The 17,356-nt window shown below is 55.7% G+C and overlaps 2 protein-coding genes across 2 annotated transcripts; one reads left to right on the top strand and one right to left on the bottom strand.

Moving 5' to 3' along the window:
• Positions 1-952: 952 nt before the first annotated feature.
• BESB_079170 (uncharacterized protein) lies at positions 953-6,505 on the top strand (the record flags this gene model as incomplete). Its single annotated transcript, XM_029366279.1, has 7 exons — positions 953-1,077; positions 1,617-2,851; positions 3,184-3,347; positions 4,003-4,172; positions 4,476-4,553; positions 5,105-5,577; positions 6,072-6,505. 7 exons carry the CDS (start codon positions 953-955, stop codon positions 6,503-6,505), a joined length of 2,679 nt encoding a protein of 892 aa, XP_029217710.1.
• A 1,123-nt stretch (positions 6,506-7,628) lies between these two features.
• On the bottom strand, positions 7,629-15,809 carry BESB_079160 (uncharacterized protein; the record flags this gene model as incomplete). Its single annotated transcript, XM_029366278.1, has 12 exons — positions 7,629-7,769; positions 8,041-8,223; positions 8,912-9,001; positions 9,254-9,362; positions 9,991-10,126; positions 10,635-10,833; positions 11,403-11,597; positions 11,901-12,104; positions 12,626-12,765; positions 13,138-13,266; positions 13,564-14,245; positions 14,673-15,809. The coding sequence occupies 12 exons, from the start codon at positions 15,807-15,809 to the stop codon at positions 7,629-7,631; spliced, it is 3,345 nt and encodes a 1,114-aa protein (XP_029217709.1).
• Between the last annotated feature and the right edge of the window lie 1,547 nt (positions 15,810-17,356).

The raw sequence follows: 17,356 nt of genomic DNA, 5'->3' as shown, positions 1-17,356 counted from the left end.
CGGAACCTCCTGTTTTTGGCTTTGCAGGTCGCACCTAGGCCGCAGTAGAACGTCGTTTGGCGTGCTGGTTGTTCCGGTATTAATGCAATCAGACTCACTTGGTTGGTCGTCGTCTCCGGCGAGAAAAAGAGCTGCCTTTCTCTGTCGGCAATTGGAAAAGGGCACTCTATCGCCTTCGCTAACACAGGAGAGCGGTGATGCTGTTTTCTTTTTTTTTTCGGCAGCGCACGCTTCCCCCTGCAGGGGCGGGAGAGGGAGAGGAAGTTTCTATGGTGTGCGCTTCCTGTCTGGGGTCTTCAAGCACAAGGCCAGCCGCAAAAGCGACGCAGTCGGTACATCGTCCCTAAACGAATTACACGACGACAGGTCTTTGGATACAGCTCTGACCCGGTTCGTTTCTCTTGGGACTGAATTAAACTGGGACCTCCTGTTTTTGGCTTCTCGTGGCCGTTAGGCAGACTACTTCCAACGTGAACGGTAGCTCGCTGTTTCGCCCGCGTGTGTTGTGCCTGTGAAATGCCGTTTTGCGATTGTCTGGTTGTTTTCCACGATGGAGTGTCGAACTCATTGGCCTCCGAAAGCGGAGAGAGAATCCAAAGCTTTGTTATATGATGCGTGATCAGAAGAAGTCTGGATCGCGAGCTCGGATGTCTAAGTCAAGCTACCGCGACACTCCCTCGCATGCTGCCCTCCCTCTCCTTGCAGGCTGTCTTTTGTCTACAACGTCAGTGTGTGTGCTTTCTGCAATACCCATAGTCTCGTCTTCCTAGTCGCAGTTACGTATTTCGCTCCCCGTTTCACACTCCGTCTACTCATGTGTATCTGACTCTACATATATAAATATATGTATATAGGTACATGTATATTTACATGTCGTAGAGGCGACGAGGTTCCCAAGCCCAGAGGTTGTTCTTTGTGCCCTCAAGAAGGCGACACGCAGGGCTGGAAAACCATGACGGCTTCGGCGGGAAACTCCTCCACAGAGGGCGACGCGCGCGAGGAGCCTTCTGCACCCTTCCTCGACCGCGACCGGGAGTTTCACATCATTCTCTGGGGTGCGACTGGCTTCGCAGGACGGTACGCAGAGGAACTGCACGCAAAGTTTCTTCTGGGCGAGGTATCTAGAAACACATACGAGTCCAATGTAGACCCTGCTTCGCTCTTGCGCCGATACACAAGGGTCAAGCCTCTGCAAGGCTTTGCGCCCGTCCCCTTTACCCCGCCATATATATATGTATATATGTACACTCTGTGGTAGAGGCCTGAGCAGCAAAGGACGTATATGTATCCTAAGCCCTTGGGCACGATTTCCACGTTTCTCTAGGAGGCGGTGAATAGCACAGTAGCACGCCTCTCAGCGCGGAGCCTTGCTGCGGACGAGTGTGTCGGCCGAAAAGTCGGTTCCCGGCTCTCACTTCATAGTTCCCGGTACTCTGTCGCCCTGTTCCCCCACCGTGGCTCATCAATTCTTTTCCATACAGCCGTTTTGCTTGAAGAGAGCTTGAACAGGCCTTTCGTCGAAGCTGTGTCGCCCCAAAGAACTGGCGCGGAAATGCTATGCTCACCTTCTTTTCATTCGCCTCTGTGCTCCCCCCGGTGTTTCGCGTTTTTTTCAGCTTTGCGGCGGAGTACCTTGCGCGGCGATACTTTACCTGCGAAGAGCCGGTGCTGCCAGCTGCGTTCTGTGGAGCGCAGAAAACCCGCAAAAAGCCGAAAAGGGTGGGCGACGGAGGTCGCGCGTCAGTGCCGTCGCTCGTCTCTCCCATGCATTCGCCAGCCATTACAGCCGGGGAGCACAAGCCGGATTTTGCGCTGCTCAGAAACCGCGAAGAAAACAAAAAACGGAGAGAGGCAAGCGGACGCGGGCAGGAACAAAGACTGAGCGACTCACAGCAGAGAGATGGCGCGAGCCGAAGAAAGGACGAAGAGGAAAAAAGAGCGACGACAACAGGCGAAAGCGGAGCTAGGGGGCAGACACTCGAAACGAGGGTTGAGTATCGCACAATCGACACGCAGGCATACGCAGAAACCGCGGCCGCCAGCGTGCCACAGCGTGAAGCTGCGAAATCGCAGGAAGACGAAGCGCGAGAGGGGGGGAAGGCGAGCGAGGGAGAGAACGTCAGCGGGGAGTCAGGCCGCGCCAAGCAGCGAGAAGAGGAGGGAAAGCAGGCGAAGGGAGGAACAAGTCGCAAACCAAAAGCGGGCGAGGAGGCGTCAGATATGCCACAAGAAAACGGTAGCGGCGGAGGACGGAGAAAGGGAGGAAGCAGGGAGCCTCGCGAAGGGCAAGAAGTTTTGAAGAAGGAAAACAGGCATCGATCGAGAGAAAAGCAGAACGGAAGCCGAGGAGAGAGAGATGAGTGGAAACTTGTGAAAGAGAGAGGAGAACGAGGCACGGAGAGCAAAGACCTCGGCGTACACGATGCGGAACCGCGCAGAGAGGGAGACTCCATCCAGGAGGCCCAACCCTCGGACGGTCGCGCCAAGGAGGACATCGGCGTGGAGACAGACGCAGACGACGAGGAGAGCTCAGCGGCTTGCGTTCTCCCGCAGGCCCTCACGCTTCCGTATGCGAGCCGGCGGAGGGAGCACCCTGAAGTTCGCTTTGCCTTCGCAGGGCGTTCGATGCTGCGCCTGCGCAAGCTGCGCTCCAGCCTCGCAGATCGCTTGGGCAAGAACTGCATGAACATTGACCTCCTCGAGGCAGACAGCTTGAATGAGAAAGAGATGGAGACACTCTGCAAGAGGGCGCGCGTCGTCCTCAGCGCCTGCGGCCCGTACAAATTATGCGGCGAGGCCCTCGTGAAAGCTTGTCTCGCGGCGAAAACGCACTATTGCGACATCTCGGCAGGTGAGAGCAATCTGAAAACGGAGCTGCGCCTCCACAGACGAGCAGCGATCCGCCAGTGGTTGCCCGCTCTGTTGGTCGCGGAGCGAAGCCTCACGATGCCGCGTTGCCTTACGGTGTGCCTGTCTCTCAAGAGACTCGAAGAAAAAAGGATGTTCGTGCATCTCGCGAGTCGCGCAGGCTGCGCCTCAGCCCTAGTGCGTCTGCTTTCTCGCGGATCTGGCTCCGAAAACGCCTGTCTCGTGGCAGCTGCGGCGACGTCTGCATAATCTCGTCGCATCTTACTTGCGCTGAGCTTAGTGTGTTTCTTGTCGCCTCTCCCTGCTGGAGCCCAGAGGTTTCCTACGTAGCCGATATGGCCTTCAAGTACGGGCAGGAAGCTGCCGCTCGCGGTCTGAAGTTCGTCTCCTTCTGCGGAGTTGACTCCCTCCCAAGCGACCTCGCGGTGCTCCTTATCCAGCGAGAGGCTCTCAAGCGAAGAAAAATTCCGTGCCATGAGGTAACGGGTGCACGAGGACATGCCGCTTGGTGCATGCGATCGCAGCCGCACACAGTAGTAGTGTTCTTGCGCATTTACATTATATATATTTTTAGATATACGCAGAAGAATGTGGATGCATGTTTGTGTTTTGGGAATGAGGGCGTGTGCTTCCATATATACACATATTCATATATATTTATTCACGTATTTTGTACGTGGAGAGCTGTGTATGCATCTCGCTGCGAAAGAGGCCTACGCAGATTCCCAGTGCAATAAGACAGCAAGGATGACGCCTAGAAGCCCACTGACGCACCTTGAGCATCCAACCACAGTCAGAGCGGATTTGGTTTAGTTGTGGGGTAGTTGTCAGCGCTTCCGGGGGCGATTTTGTCCATCCCAGAAGTTTTCAGCACAGAGGCCCGTCTGGCCACACTCACCCTGCAGCGGCCTGTATTTTCCGCGCAGTGCGGGTATCCTGCAATTTCGAATCGAGACCCCTCTGCGTTTCTCTCTTTATGCCTCTTCCTCCGGGCAGCCGCCCGCGCTCCTCCTGTTATCCGTTTCCTTGAGTCGCCGCACCAGCTGCTTCGCGGATGCCTGCCGCCTTCTTTCGGCCTCAAGGGGCGTGCGCGTTGTGTTGGATGTTCGCATTTCTCTCTGCGTCGTTTGACAGATAAAAACCGCGGTCACCGACTGCTTTGGGGGATTCTCCGGCGGCACAGTCATGGGCCTGGGGCACATCTTCGAGGAGGGAGCAGTTTTCGATCCCTTCTTCCTCGTCAAGTACGCGACCCCGTCGCCGCCGACCCACCTCGACTTGTCAGCCTTCTCCAAGCCCCAGATGTGAGTATATTGCAACCCCAAACAAGTGCCGCATGTAGGCACCGTTTCGCTCTCCACACACATCTGTATATGCATACGTGCAGGCATATAGATAAACATATATACATATGTAGATAGATAGAGATATTGATTGAGAGATAGACAGATAGACAGATAGGTAGATACGTATGTAAAGATGATGGCATGTGAACATGAATTTCCAACCTGCTGGGGGACTGGCAAGGGATCTGCCTGCCTGTCGCTCCACTGTGAAGACTGAAAGTCCATGTGTTTTTAGGCTTCTCTTGTTCGTTTCCCGCTCAGCTTCCTGGCGAGGTACGACGAAAACTTCGGCTACTGCGCCTACAATGTGATGGCGCCAATTAACGAAAACGTAGTCCGGTAAGGACTCCGAACTGAAATAAAGCGCCTGAGAAACTCCGGCAGAAGCGAGTGAAGCGTTTCCGAACTCGGGGTTCGCGCACTGCAATGCATGAAAATCCGTTCTTCCTTGCTGCTGTAAATACAGGAAGTGTTTGTCCTTCTTGTGATCAAGAAACGAACTCTAACCAACATAGCGGAAAATACAGGATCTGTTGCAGTACGGGAGGATGCCCGCTCCAGATCGGAGATGGATCCTGCGAAGTCTGATGACTCCACCATGCAGAGACACTCCTACAGAAAGCAAAGAAGGCACTCAAGCCTCCAGGCCACAGTCGACTTAAATGGGAACCAACTACACGCAGAAAGGAAAACGAAAAACGCGAGAGCCGTCGAGTTCTATCGCTGCCCGGAGACCTGTTCGTAGTTCGACGAAGGCCGCCGTGGCTCCGTCTCAGCGTCAGTCGATATCTCCACTACGAATTAAAGGACTCTGTAGTTCGCGTTACGCTTCAAAGGAGAGGCGCCCGTCGTGTTCACATGTGTGTGCTGTCTCGGTTTCTCCTTTGCAGCTTCTCCACGGTACTCCAGGGTCTCTATCCGGTGTCGCCCGCTCTCGGTTTCGGCGACTATCCTGCGGCGAAAGATCTCTTCAAGTCTGATGCGGCTCCAACCGCAGCGCCTTGTCCGTCTTCTTCGCAGCGGCCAGCGCCGGCTGGGGCTCCTCCTGCGCGCGACAGGGACGGCAGGGAGAAAACGTCAGAGGCTTCGGGGTCCTCTCCTGAATCAGCGTCCGCGTCCGCTCGTTCATCTTCCTCTTCTTCCCCTCCTTCGTGCAGACTTGCGCAGCCTGGCGCCGGAGGGCTTGCGTCTTCACCGTGCTGGCCATACCCCTCCTTCCTCCACTACTCCGAGTCCGTCGCGCTCGGCTACGATATTATCTCTGCTTCTGTTGTGTCTATTGTCACCTTCGTCCTCATGTTCCTTGTCACCTTCTCCCTCACCCGAGTGCTCCTGACAACTTTCCGCTTCTTTCCCAGACCCGGTGAGGCCAGAAGCTGGTTGCAGAGCTCGATGAAGCAGCGGCGCGTGCTGCCAATGGATATCAGTTCACACGGCTACGCTGACCAGGGTGTGTTTGCCTTGCCCTATGGGCGCCTTCGGCTCTCCACAGGCAACATATATATTTATCGCTCTGGCGGTAGGCGGTGAACGCTGGCGCATCCATGCGAGTTGTGAGTCTCGATGTTGTCCCAACAGCGTTGCTCCGGTAGGGTCTACTAAAACCACCACACTATTTACCTGGATGCCGTCATTCCGGCTGGAAACGAATACTTTCAACGCAACCATGTGGGCTGCAAGAACTCAGCATATGCAGTTTTGGTTTATAGGTGTTTGACTGAACAGGAACACTAAAGTCCCTCCCCCTCTCGTGTCTTTCCACGAGACGACCATGCGTATGACTACGGGCGTAGACTCGATGTTCGCAGACGGGTCATCTTTGAGGGGAAATTGCCCGGTTTTGCCCTGATTTTCCAGGCGAAGGCCCGCCGCGCCAATTTCTTGACAAAGGGCACTTTGAGATCAAAGTGATCGGTCGCGTGCGTCCGCTAACCATTGTTCCCTCCCCCGACGAAAACGAGGACATCGAGCTGGAGGAAGGCGACAGCGCACCAGCCGCGGAGGACGATGAGGAAGCCGAAGAAGATGTCGAGCGCCGGCGCTATAACCACCTTCACCATCACCACAAAGAAACCGTTATAACAGTCACGATTGGCTCGTCGCTCGGAGATCCCGGTTACAAAGAAACGGGCAGAATGCTCGTTGAAACTGGACTTGCTATCGCCCTTCAGCTCAACGCATGCACCGACCTCTGCGGTGTATGTACACCTGCATCGGGAGTTGGCGTCGTCCTCAAAGACCGGCTGGTGAAAGCAGGAATGTCTATCGAACTGAAGTCGAAACAGTTTTAAGCAAGAGTTCTTGGAATACTATACGTTTACGTACATGTGTGTTGCCTTACACAGCATAAACACGTAAATATATATCTACCTATATATGCGATTGGGTACCTCTGCTATGTGTCTGAGCTGTTGGCGGCTGCCCCTCGTGTTTGGCAGGGAACCTTTTTCGGCGGGAAGCGATTTCTAAGAGACGCCAAGCATCCCGATGCTGGCATCAGGAGCCACAGCCGCTGCTTCTCAGTGCGAGAGACCAATCTGCCTAGCAAAACGACAGGCGCATGTGCACGTCCTAAGCGCCGTTGTTTCCTTCATTCCTTCGGTCCCGTAAACACCACCACCGGGTTCGATTCATTGAAGGTGCTGATACCTTTGCACACACCAGTGCGCAGCCGCTATAGTGACATGAAGTATAGGTGTGACGCGAGAAGGGACCGGTTACCGAAGACTCAGGTGTGCTGGTAGACCAGCATCAGGGCGCCGTTGCAGTCGTCGTCCTTGAAACAAACGTCGACAGCGACTGATGACCGTGCACCTCTTCATTTTCTACAGCAACTCGCACGCATTTTCCAAGTCTCGCTGTCATTTGGCAAACGTACAGCGAACGGTAGGAGACCCACAAGGTGTGTCCTGCTCCAACAAGCTATCTCAAGTGGAAAGAAGGACGTGCAGTTCCCTTTTTGTTCGGAATTTGTTCTGTGCAGCTTATCTCACATAGATTACTTTGGTGATACACGTATGTGACGGCTCAAGGGAAGGTCGAGCGAGTCGCGAACCCAACTGAGAAGTATCGATAAAAGGGGCCCAAGAGTTGATGTCCAGATCTGCTCCGATGAGTGGGCATGTCCATGCAGATGCATCCGGTAGATGTATACGTATCAATGTATGGACAAATATATATGTATATATATTTGTATACGTGTTAGGGTCGGGCGTGGCATTCACGCCGAAACAGGCAACGCTCATGCTCTCCGGCATGTATACGTATGTGTAGGCCACGAGAGAGACATCTCTCGCTCTTCATGCCTGCACGCCAACACCCTCCCGCGTCATTTCAACTGAAGGTATGCATGCGCGAGGAGAAATGCTGCCCTAAACACGGTCCCTGCGGAGCACGTTGGCTTCACGTACGCGGTCACCACGTCCACTTTCTTTTCCGAGCTTTTTGCCGTTTCTTGCGCTTTCCGTTGTCCCCTACGCGCATGCCCCGCCACATCTTTGCGAACTCTTCGTCGTCCGACTCCCCTTCCTCCGATGCTGCACCTTTGTTTCGAAGCTGCGCACAACACAGAAAAGCCCAAGCATGTTCGAGACGCCAATGCAAAAATCATTTGCTCGCTGTCACCGGTATCGACGCAGCTCAGCCTAGACGCACATATGCGTACGCAGAGCTGCGTGCCCCCCTCGCCGCTTCAGAAAACACATGTATACGCATACACATTCATCTGCTTGTGCATCGATATGCGGATACACTGACGGACAGTGAAGACTCGCCGCGCTCGCCACGTATGTTTGCACACATACGTGACGCCAGCGAGTGAGCTTACCTCCGGGGGCAGCTCACGGTTCACAGACTCGCGGAGACGCGGCGGCAGGGTAAGGCCGAGAGCGTCGGTCGCCTCCACGAGCTGCAGGAGCTCAGCGACGGAGAGCCGCGTCGAGGACGCAGTGACGTGTATCGCCAGTGAGAGAAGAAGACAGTGCTGAAGGTCGAGCGACCGGTAGCCCAGCTGCAAACAAGACACACGACACCCAGTAAAGATGGAAACAAGGGTACAAGTCCGCCGACCGGCCCCTTCTATGAGGGAAAAGACTGGCAGAAGGCACACGGCCTGCGAGAAGCAGACACGTCTGGGATCTGTCGAGCAATCTAGCGAAAACAAGTTGAGGAAAGAGGGAGGGGAGCCTAGGCATCAAAAAAAAGGAAAAGGAACTAAGATGTGCATCAGAGCCGCAGACTACCTCCGCATGCCAGACAAAAAATGAATGTGGATGGCCACCTCTTTTGTCTTCGGAGGGGTCCGACGTCGCAGGAAGAGAAGGCTGCGGCAAGCCTTCTTCAAGCTTGTAGAAAAATAGTTCCGATTACGCATACGAGTTATTGTGACAACGCTGCAGACGCATGCTCGCAGACACTCGCGCGCATGAATATATTTTTCGGTATGTAGAACAGTCTCGGTTTCGCGTTCGTTTCAAACATAAGGCCTTGTCAATTGCAAGCCTGGAAGACAGCAGACTCGAAGGTTGCCTACACGGTGGCGAGAACGCAGCGGTGCTGTCATCACGAACTCGGTTGTCTGTATCTCCTAACCAGACTCCTTTCCATTAATCAAGAAACTATACGGTAAAGACTTCATTCTATTTGAGTTATACATTTCTGCATCGCGGATCATTCGTAGAGCCAACTTGCTTTCCTACCTTGGCGTGCGCCTGGAGCAATCGAAGCGTCAAGAGGGGAGAAAGCCCGTTCTCTTGTTGAACTCGACTCAGCAGCAGCTCATCGGCAGCCTGCAGTTCACCCACCGCACACTACTCCACAGTGTTGTTCGTTGGGGCCTATTCGGGAGGGACAAAGCAAGCATTCTAAAACGAATCCAGAAGAGCGGAAGACCCGACAGAGCAGGGAGCGCGGACAAATGTCATCTACAACATCTGTCACGCGTAGAGATCGAAAAAAAAAGGACACGCTCTGAACGCCCATAGACTGCGACTCGTGGCGGCTGCCAAGCAATCATGAACGAAGAAGCTTCCAAAGCTTACCTCAAAGAGAGCCCTGTGGACGCTGCGAACTTGCGCGAAGGCCACAACGAGCGAAACGATGTCCGCGGCGTTCAGGCACTCCAAACGCGTCTCGGGGAGATGCGCATCTCTGCGCAGAAGGCGACACGGAAGCGCACACCCCGCGATTCTTGCAGCAAGAGGAGAAATTCCGCTCGAGCGTGGAAGCAGAGGAGACATCGGAAGAAACAAAGAACACGCACAGACGGACACAAGAAAGCAGGGAAAAACACAAGCGCGACACAGAGGCTCGCGGCATGCGCTCACGGTCGAAACCCGAAGCGTCTTGCCAAAAAACTATACCCTAGAAAAAGAGGTGCCGGAAAGAGGGGAAGACACTAAAGCAACAGGTGCGCCATCTACCAAGATTGACTGCAGAGATCCCTTTGTGACGACAACGCATTAGAATTTAGGGATCAGGGTCAAGAACGACACCACACGACAGAGCGAGGGAACCGATCGGCCTGCTGTTGGTTAGATGCGGCACACGACAGACAACAGAAGACACAAGCTCTGATTTACTTCGCATTCGCATCCCGAAGCTTGAGTTTGCTACTCCTTGAACGCAGAGCTCTGTGCTACTGCGTAGCGAGAGGCCGTCGCGAGCCGCAGGTTAGGTGAGAGAAGATAAGCTGGAAAGCGCCGGAGACCTCGTCGCTTTTGAGCCGGGAACGCGACCGCGGGACCCCCTCAGATGACACGCAGCGTTTTGTCCTTACGGGTTTTCGTTCAGCAGCGTCGAGATCATCCACGAAGGCGGCTGCGAAAACATGAGCTCGCCTAGACTCCTGAAAAGCCGCTCGTCGCCGAGTTTCTGCCTCGCGAACATGACGCAGAGGTTGACGACCTGTTCGGCTAACATGCGGAGAGGCAGGAAAGACGTCGCAAACACATGAAAACCGAAAACACCGGACTTGTGCCGCGTACGCAATGCGTCGACAAAAGCGTATCTGATCCCAGGCTCCCGTCTGTTGACGGCAAGCGATGGGGACACGCTGCGGAGCTCTCAACGCACTAGCCACTTGCGCGCGCCGCCTCTCGGATGCTTGCCTCTCTGTCTGCCTGTCTCGCGGCTACAGGATGCTTAGGTGTCTTCGTAGGACTACATATCTCTCTGCCAGTAGGCGAATAATATCGACCCCCTATCCAGCCAGTACAGACATGCATGCATGCAGGCGGCTGCCTGCGCATATATATGTCCACATCACCCGCATACGCGCCTTGCGACACACATATGTGTCGCTTTCCAAACGCGCTCGAGTGCATCTCCTGCTCACACGGCCTCTTGCTGCGGGTCGCAGCCCTTCGAGCCGCGAAAATCTGTGCTTTCGCTAAGGCATCTGTCGACGTGAGACCGACTTACGCGAAGCGTCCGCACATCCGGACAGACACGGGGTCGCGGCGCGAGAGTCTCTCGCGGACTTCGGCGGTCCAGATGGCGGCGCGACCGACGGCAATGCAGGCGTAGACGCAGACAGCGACAGCGAGCGCCGAACAAGAACGGCGCTGCGAGCGAACAGGACCCTTTCCACAATGCCAGCTCGAGTGAGCGACACCAGGAGCTGAGGAAAAAAAAACAGAAGTGGGGGGCGTCAAGCGCCAACGCAAAGGTTTGACCTCGCGCAGGAGCGAACACTGCGCGCGATGCTGAAGCTAGACGCCCTGTTGCGCTTACTGAAATGAAGATTCTAGGTTCAAGTACACTACCTTTTCCTGGGGAGTATACTCGACAAGATGGACGATGCGCGATAATAACGCGAGCGCAACTCGATGACTCTACAGAGAAGAGTCGAGATCTGGGTCGAGCTATCTCGGGCCACGCACAAGTGGCAACCACATGTCCCCCTCCCCCCCCCCCCCCCCCCCCCATCGCAAAAAAAAGTTTTCTATCTCCCGGTCTGTTTCTACGTCTACACAAGACAACCACAGATACTTAATCCGCCTATCTGCCCCTATATGTGTTTTTCTAGTGCGGCTCTTGGCGCGCCAATCGCAGTCCGGTTGGTCTCCCTTCCCAGTGGTTTCTTAACGTAGATTCGCCCTCACTGCTTAGACGTGCCGTCCTGTTAGCGGGCGCCTGCTAATGTCATCGAAACAAGGAACGCGGTAAAACCGCAGAAAGTGCACTCACCTGACTCAAGTCGCCCAGTGAAAAAAGATGGAGTTTTTGTCTGGCCGCGGCGGCAAGCGTCTCGAGCGCAACCTGCTGCGAAGCACCGAGAAACTTTCCAAACGCGTACGCGAGCCCTGCAATGAGCGCCGGCGAGAACTGAGTCCGAACTACGTCTGGCTGCTGCAGGACCTCAGCGACCACTTCGAAGGCCTCCTGAAGGAAAACAACGAGGCAGCTAAAGAGAAACACGATTGGCAGTTAAAGGACAACAAGAGAGGCAGTTAAAGGGAGACAAGCGACGCAGTGAAAAGGCAGCAGGGAGAGACAGTCTGTCGGCGCTAAACTCCGCACAAGAGGCGGCCAAAGAGGCGACGATCCCATGCCAGGGTGTGTGGATGCACATACGCAGTTGCGCGAGCAAGGCCGCATATACGCGTGAGAAGCAAAACAAAAAGCGACGCCGGAAAGCAACGCTCACACGGTCAAAAACACGAGAGAGACTTCCTCTTCGCTTACGTCGCTTTCGACTCGATACTTTGTGAGCACGACGAGCCAAAGCACAAGCTGCTGCGGCGAGAGCGAACAGGAAGGGAGGAAGACGCCCCTCTTCGCCAGGCCGCCGCGCGCTCTTGAGTCCGCCTCTCGCGCCGCAGTCAGCGACGTCGAACTCTGGTTCGTCCGAAGCAGCTCAACCGTGAGAGACTCGACGACATCGCTGACCTGCGCACGCGGCAAGGAAGTCGACAGCTGACGAAGCAGCGTTGGAAAGCACGACGAACGCACATGCGGGCCTACTATAACGCTCACAGACGCATACATATGTATGTATATACATATATATGGAAGTGGATAACGGCATTTCGCCGCGAAGACGGGCGTACTGGATATTACTATAGACTATTGTATTCGTACAGCGGGGGCCGTGCGAGACGTTTCTGAGGCAGAGTGCCCTCAGTGCGCGCTTTTATCTCCATTTCCACGGCGTCAGGGGGTCTGCGACTTGCCGGCGCGCATCGAAGGGGAGATACTCTAGATTCAGCACTCTAGCACGGCTACGGCAATTATTGTGTTTAAATGGTGAACGCCCCCCCGAGGAACCCGAAGGAGCTCGATACGACAAAGCCCCAGATTGCGCATGCAGGCAGAGACATGGAACGCAGATAACGAGAAGAGAGCAGAGGCCTACGAGTGCAGGGGAGCAGACAAGGGTTTAGGGTTTCTAACGCAGGCGAAGCACTCACCCGCGGGAGCGCCCGGCAGTTGAGGAGGAGCAAGGCCTCGAGCACCTCGGAGAGCTGCTGCGGAGAGAAGAAAACTGAGCCGCCCTGCTCCAGCGGCCGCAGAAAAGTGCGAACCTTGTGAGGCTCCACCCTACACGCACCTGAGTCACCCGAACCAAGCACCCAGAAAAAAGCAGAAAATGTAACGAGTCACCGGCTTCCGAGAAGATGCCCCATACATACATAGAGGCGAAGAATTAACTACAGAAATGCACAAGATACGCCTCTTGTCTACGTGCCAGGTATACGGATCACACGTTTCCGTTCTCCTTTATACGCCTCTCGGCCGGCATGTCTAGCTGCACACATTCATTTAGATATATATATATATATATATGTGTATGTTGATGCATTGGTCTTGATATGCATATGGGGGGGTGCGCGCGAAATTACATGTGCATACGTATATGTATAAATCTGTTTATGTATCTCGTTCTGTGCATCAGTGGGTTGGATGAGCAGAGACCGTTTACCTCGTCGAACGGCGTTCCACGCGTAGCCCTGAAGGGCATTTGTGAGAGCGGGCGCAGTCATCATCGAGGCGCGGGTCCAGCCGACCAGCGCCTCCACCAACGCGTCCAAGATCTCTTTCTCATTGATTTCTGAACACCCACGAAACGCGTGGCGCGACAGACTCGGTCAAGGCGGACTCGCTTCGCGAAGCGACCGTTTAGGGTTGCAGTAAACGCGCAACGCTACGTCGCGGTGCCTGCGCGCCGCTGGGTTCGCTGTTTTCACCGAGAAGGTATGCGAGCTTTTTTCTGTCTTCTCTGCGCCAACAGACACGGCACGTCGGGGCTGTCGCTGCGCTCGAGAGGCCTGCAAACACGAGGGACGAGGCGCAGCAAGTCTCCGCCCTGCTGTGAGGGAAACGATTTCTACATGCAGACATAGCCTACCAGCGCGCGGGCGTCTTCTCCCCTGCTCGCCCTCAGCCCCGGCCTCGCTCAGCGAAGCGCCGGCAAGAGGCGACAGAGCACTCGAAGATTCGACAGATGTGGCAGACGCGAGAGCGTCGGACGAGGAGGGCGGCGACGCAGACGACTTCCTCTGCGCGATTGTGCAACTCGTAGGAGTCTTCAAAGCCCTCGAAATGAGGGCAGAGACATATGGAACCGTATGCGTCCCGCCGCGGCCTTCGCTGCCGATGCACCGCAGCAGCAACGCCGCGTCGTCAGCCGCCACCCGCCACCCCAAAGAGATACTCGGCACCCGAGACGAAGAAGGAGAAGACGTGGGCTCAGACGATGAACTGGAGGAGGAAGACGAGGGCGGTCGCGACTCAGGTGGCGACAGGGAAGGCGAGTCGGCCGCACAAGGCGGAGCCGCACGCAGCGACTCCAAAGCGGAAGATGAAGAAAAACCTGACGCAAGGGATGACGGTGTTTCGGTCTCGCGCGAGATGACCTGAGAGGAGCTGAGCCTTCGCTCTCTGCGGCGTCTGGCGGAGGGAGACGAGGCAGAAGGAGCAGACAGACGCGCGAGCGACGCCGCCAGCGATGCCGCAGTGTACAGACACTCCCGCAGATTCAGCGACGTCAACTTGAGCGCCGACGACAGAAAAAAGAATGACGCCAGATCCTGAAAGCAGCATAGAGGGAAGCGAGAGGCAACTACCGCGTGCAGCCGACGGCAAAGAAGACGTAAGCTTCTTTTCCAAGTGAAGAGAGGCAGCGGCAGCGCGCGGACGCCGCGAAAGCCCTCCGCTCCGAAGCTGAGAAGAGACCCGAGCCGCGCGCTGTCGAGCGGACCCTTTACAGAACCGAAACCGCTGCAAACAAGAACAGAGAACGCGGACCACCCCCAACCCGCCTGAATGGGACTCTGAAGGTCTGCTTCACCCAGCAGTGCAGTGGTTCCACACGGCGGATCTCGCCCTGTGAAGAGTGCATGCTCAGGCCAGTCTTCCTGGCCGTAAACTTCTCAGAAAGCGAACACGCGCGTGTGCGTCCGTGCGCGGCGGCGAGGGACGCTCGCTCCGGCGCTGGCGGACTGAGCGCAGTCCTACCTGCATGCATCTCCGGATTTCCTCGTTCTTCTTTGAATCTTCTTCGTGGCGTCCCTTCTCTTCGCCGTCTGTAGAAAGTTCTTGACTGGCTCGGCGGCCTGCCACTGTGTCTTCTCGGCCTGAGTCCTGCTCATCTCTTCGCTCCGCCTGAGCCTGCTGCGCTTCCTCAAAAAAGCCTGAGAAGGAGGCAACGATATTTTTCGTCCGCCGCTCGATCTCCGCAGCGCACAAGAGGAGCTTGTCCTCCCCGAGGGCCTTCCCCTGCGTCAGGCTATGCCACGCCCGCGCCATGACGTCTTCGTTTTCTCCTGCCGCGCGCTCTGAGGCGTGGGGAGCCTGAGGCTCGCCGACGCGTGCCGCGTTGTCTTCTCGCCACCCTTCGGCACGCGCAGCTGCAAGCCCTTCAGGTTCGGCCGCGCTTCTCGATTCTGCACCATTTTCTGTGAGCGTGGCTTCATCTCTCGCCTCTGCAGCTTCAAAAGCCTCTTCTCGAATCGTGCTGAACAGCCGCGGAAAGCGCGTGGAGCTGCCGGCGCCTGACTCGACCGCGGTCTCCCGCGGTACTGATGAGAAGGCGGACGGCGACGGAGCAGGAGACACCCGCCTCCACGAGGAGCGAGAAACTGAGGACGCCGCTTCCAGGCTCGGCGCCCGAGGCGACGACCAAGAGAGAGGCCCAGGCGCCTCAGACCTGTGTGTGGTGCGGCGAGGCGACGTGCGGCGACGAAGAGGGAAAACAGAGGAAGGGGAGTGGCTGCGTTCTCGCGCCTCAGCCGTAGGAGTTCTCGACGCAAAAGCGCCAGCCACCCGATGACGGCGGAGATATGGGAGGGAGGCGGACGAGGAGGCGGCGCGGGCTGGACTCACACGAGAAACGCGAGGAGAAAAGGCGCAGGGACAAGGAAAGGGCCGTGCGGGGGAAGAAAAGAAAGAAAACGACGGAGAACAAACAGGTGGGGAGGCAGAAAAGGAGAGAGCACGGCGCGCGGAAGCATCGAGAAGCGAAGAGCAGGGGACGCCAGGAGACGAGGGCACGGAGACAGCGTGGAGAACAGACGGGAACACCTGCCGCCGGCACCAAGAGCGCACTGCGCCAGGCTGCGGCCGCTGACAGGCAGCCAGTCGGAGCGGCTCCATCTTTTTAGAGAAGTCAAAGGCGACAAAGCGGAAAGATCATCTAACAGATCAACAAGCCGCTGGAAGTCCGCTTTGCAGACCAAGGAGACACGCACGACGCTCCATTATAATTGGCTTCGATGGCGGCAGCCGATCGGTGCGCACAAAGCTCTAAGAGACGTACCCTCGAAGTTCGCCGCGAACCAGCGAGCGCAGAAAAAGATTAAAAGGAGAAGAGTGAAAAGCGAGAGAAAGGAAGTGGATACATTTTTAGAGTGCTGGTTTTTTTTCACGACGATTCCTGGCGAGCCGGCCTCGCATGCATTCAGTCCTGTTGAGTCTGCTGCATGTACGCGTGAACGGCCTGCATGCGTGCAGACGCGTACAGCCTCGACAAAGCTGCCCTCGTTTCCGAAAAAAGACGTTCAATCTCCACAACGAACTGGCACTAAACGTCCCCGAGGCTTCGGCCTGGCATCTCCCTTACGAGAAATCTCCGGAGATGGAGCAGTCTGTTGGCGAAGCACTCTGTCAACGCGCGAGTGCCTTGGTCTATACGTGAACACATGAAGGTGTCGTCTGTTGCGTGCTAGAGGCGACGAAACTTCGGGAAAAAACGAAGCCTTGACGCGCGCGCCTTACACTAGACTGTTTGGCGACAGGGGAGGGATTTGGGGGCAGGTGATCCTAGTGTAGAGCGTAAAGGTGAAGACAACACGAGATTCTCCGAATCGTCTCTTCACGCCCTTCAGCATCACCACAAGGCACCTCTCACGGTCCAACCGCTCGCGCCTTGGTGACAGTGATGAGTGCGTGTTTACCACGAGTCTGGAGGGATCAGAGGACTAGCTATCTTCAGTGTGCGACTCTGAATATAAACTATGTGGTAAATATATAAATATATACATATGCATGCGGATCTAACGGTACGTGCGTACGAATACCGACATGCGCGCGACAGGCTGGCTAGCTCCTGCGTCGATTAACTGCGTTCCTCTGCAGAGATGTCGTGGAGAATCGAAACTCCGCGTAGACTCTCTGTAGGCGCTCTCCTGCCTCGGTACGGAGTCCTGCAGCCAAGCCACAGCCCTTTATGACAGAGACGAGGGGGGGTGGGACATAGCGTCATCGTTACGCCAGAAAAAAAGCATATTCCTTTGGTTTCCGTGGAGTAACCTAGTAATTTCCTCCAATAAGGCACTGCCCTGCAAACACGAAAGACGGGCATAGTGTTTGCAGAGCCACGGAAACCACATATACATATACACAGAGATTCAAGGTTTATAGAAATATATAGTAACACGTCTGTTTACGCGCGCGGTGCAACAAACGATGTACGCGGCAGACGGCTCCGTAGACGTAGACTGTGCGGTGTTCAGGCGTATAACCCATAACGCCCGAGGTTGGTCTCCTTCATGTTGGAGAAAAAATAATTTAGAAACCAACCTGCTCGCGCACGAAGCTGCGGCGAGCAGCCAACGAAAGAAAACAACTGCGCAGGCTAGAATCACTTCAGCTCTCCGCGAACCTCGGAAGATGAAGAGGCCTCTCTCTCCCTTTGATCCACA

Source organism: Besnoitia besnoiti, chromosome VII, assembly GCF_002563875.1.
Source record: "Besnoitia besnoiti strain Bb-Ger1 chromosome VII, whole genome shotgun sequence".
Classification (NCBI taxonomy): domain Eukaryota; phylum Apicomplexa; class Conoidasida; order Eucoccidiorida; family Sarcocystidae; genus Besnoitia; species Besnoitia besnoiti.
Note: the sequence above shows the minus strand (reverse complement) of the source record. Positions and strands in the feature narration are given on the sequence as shown.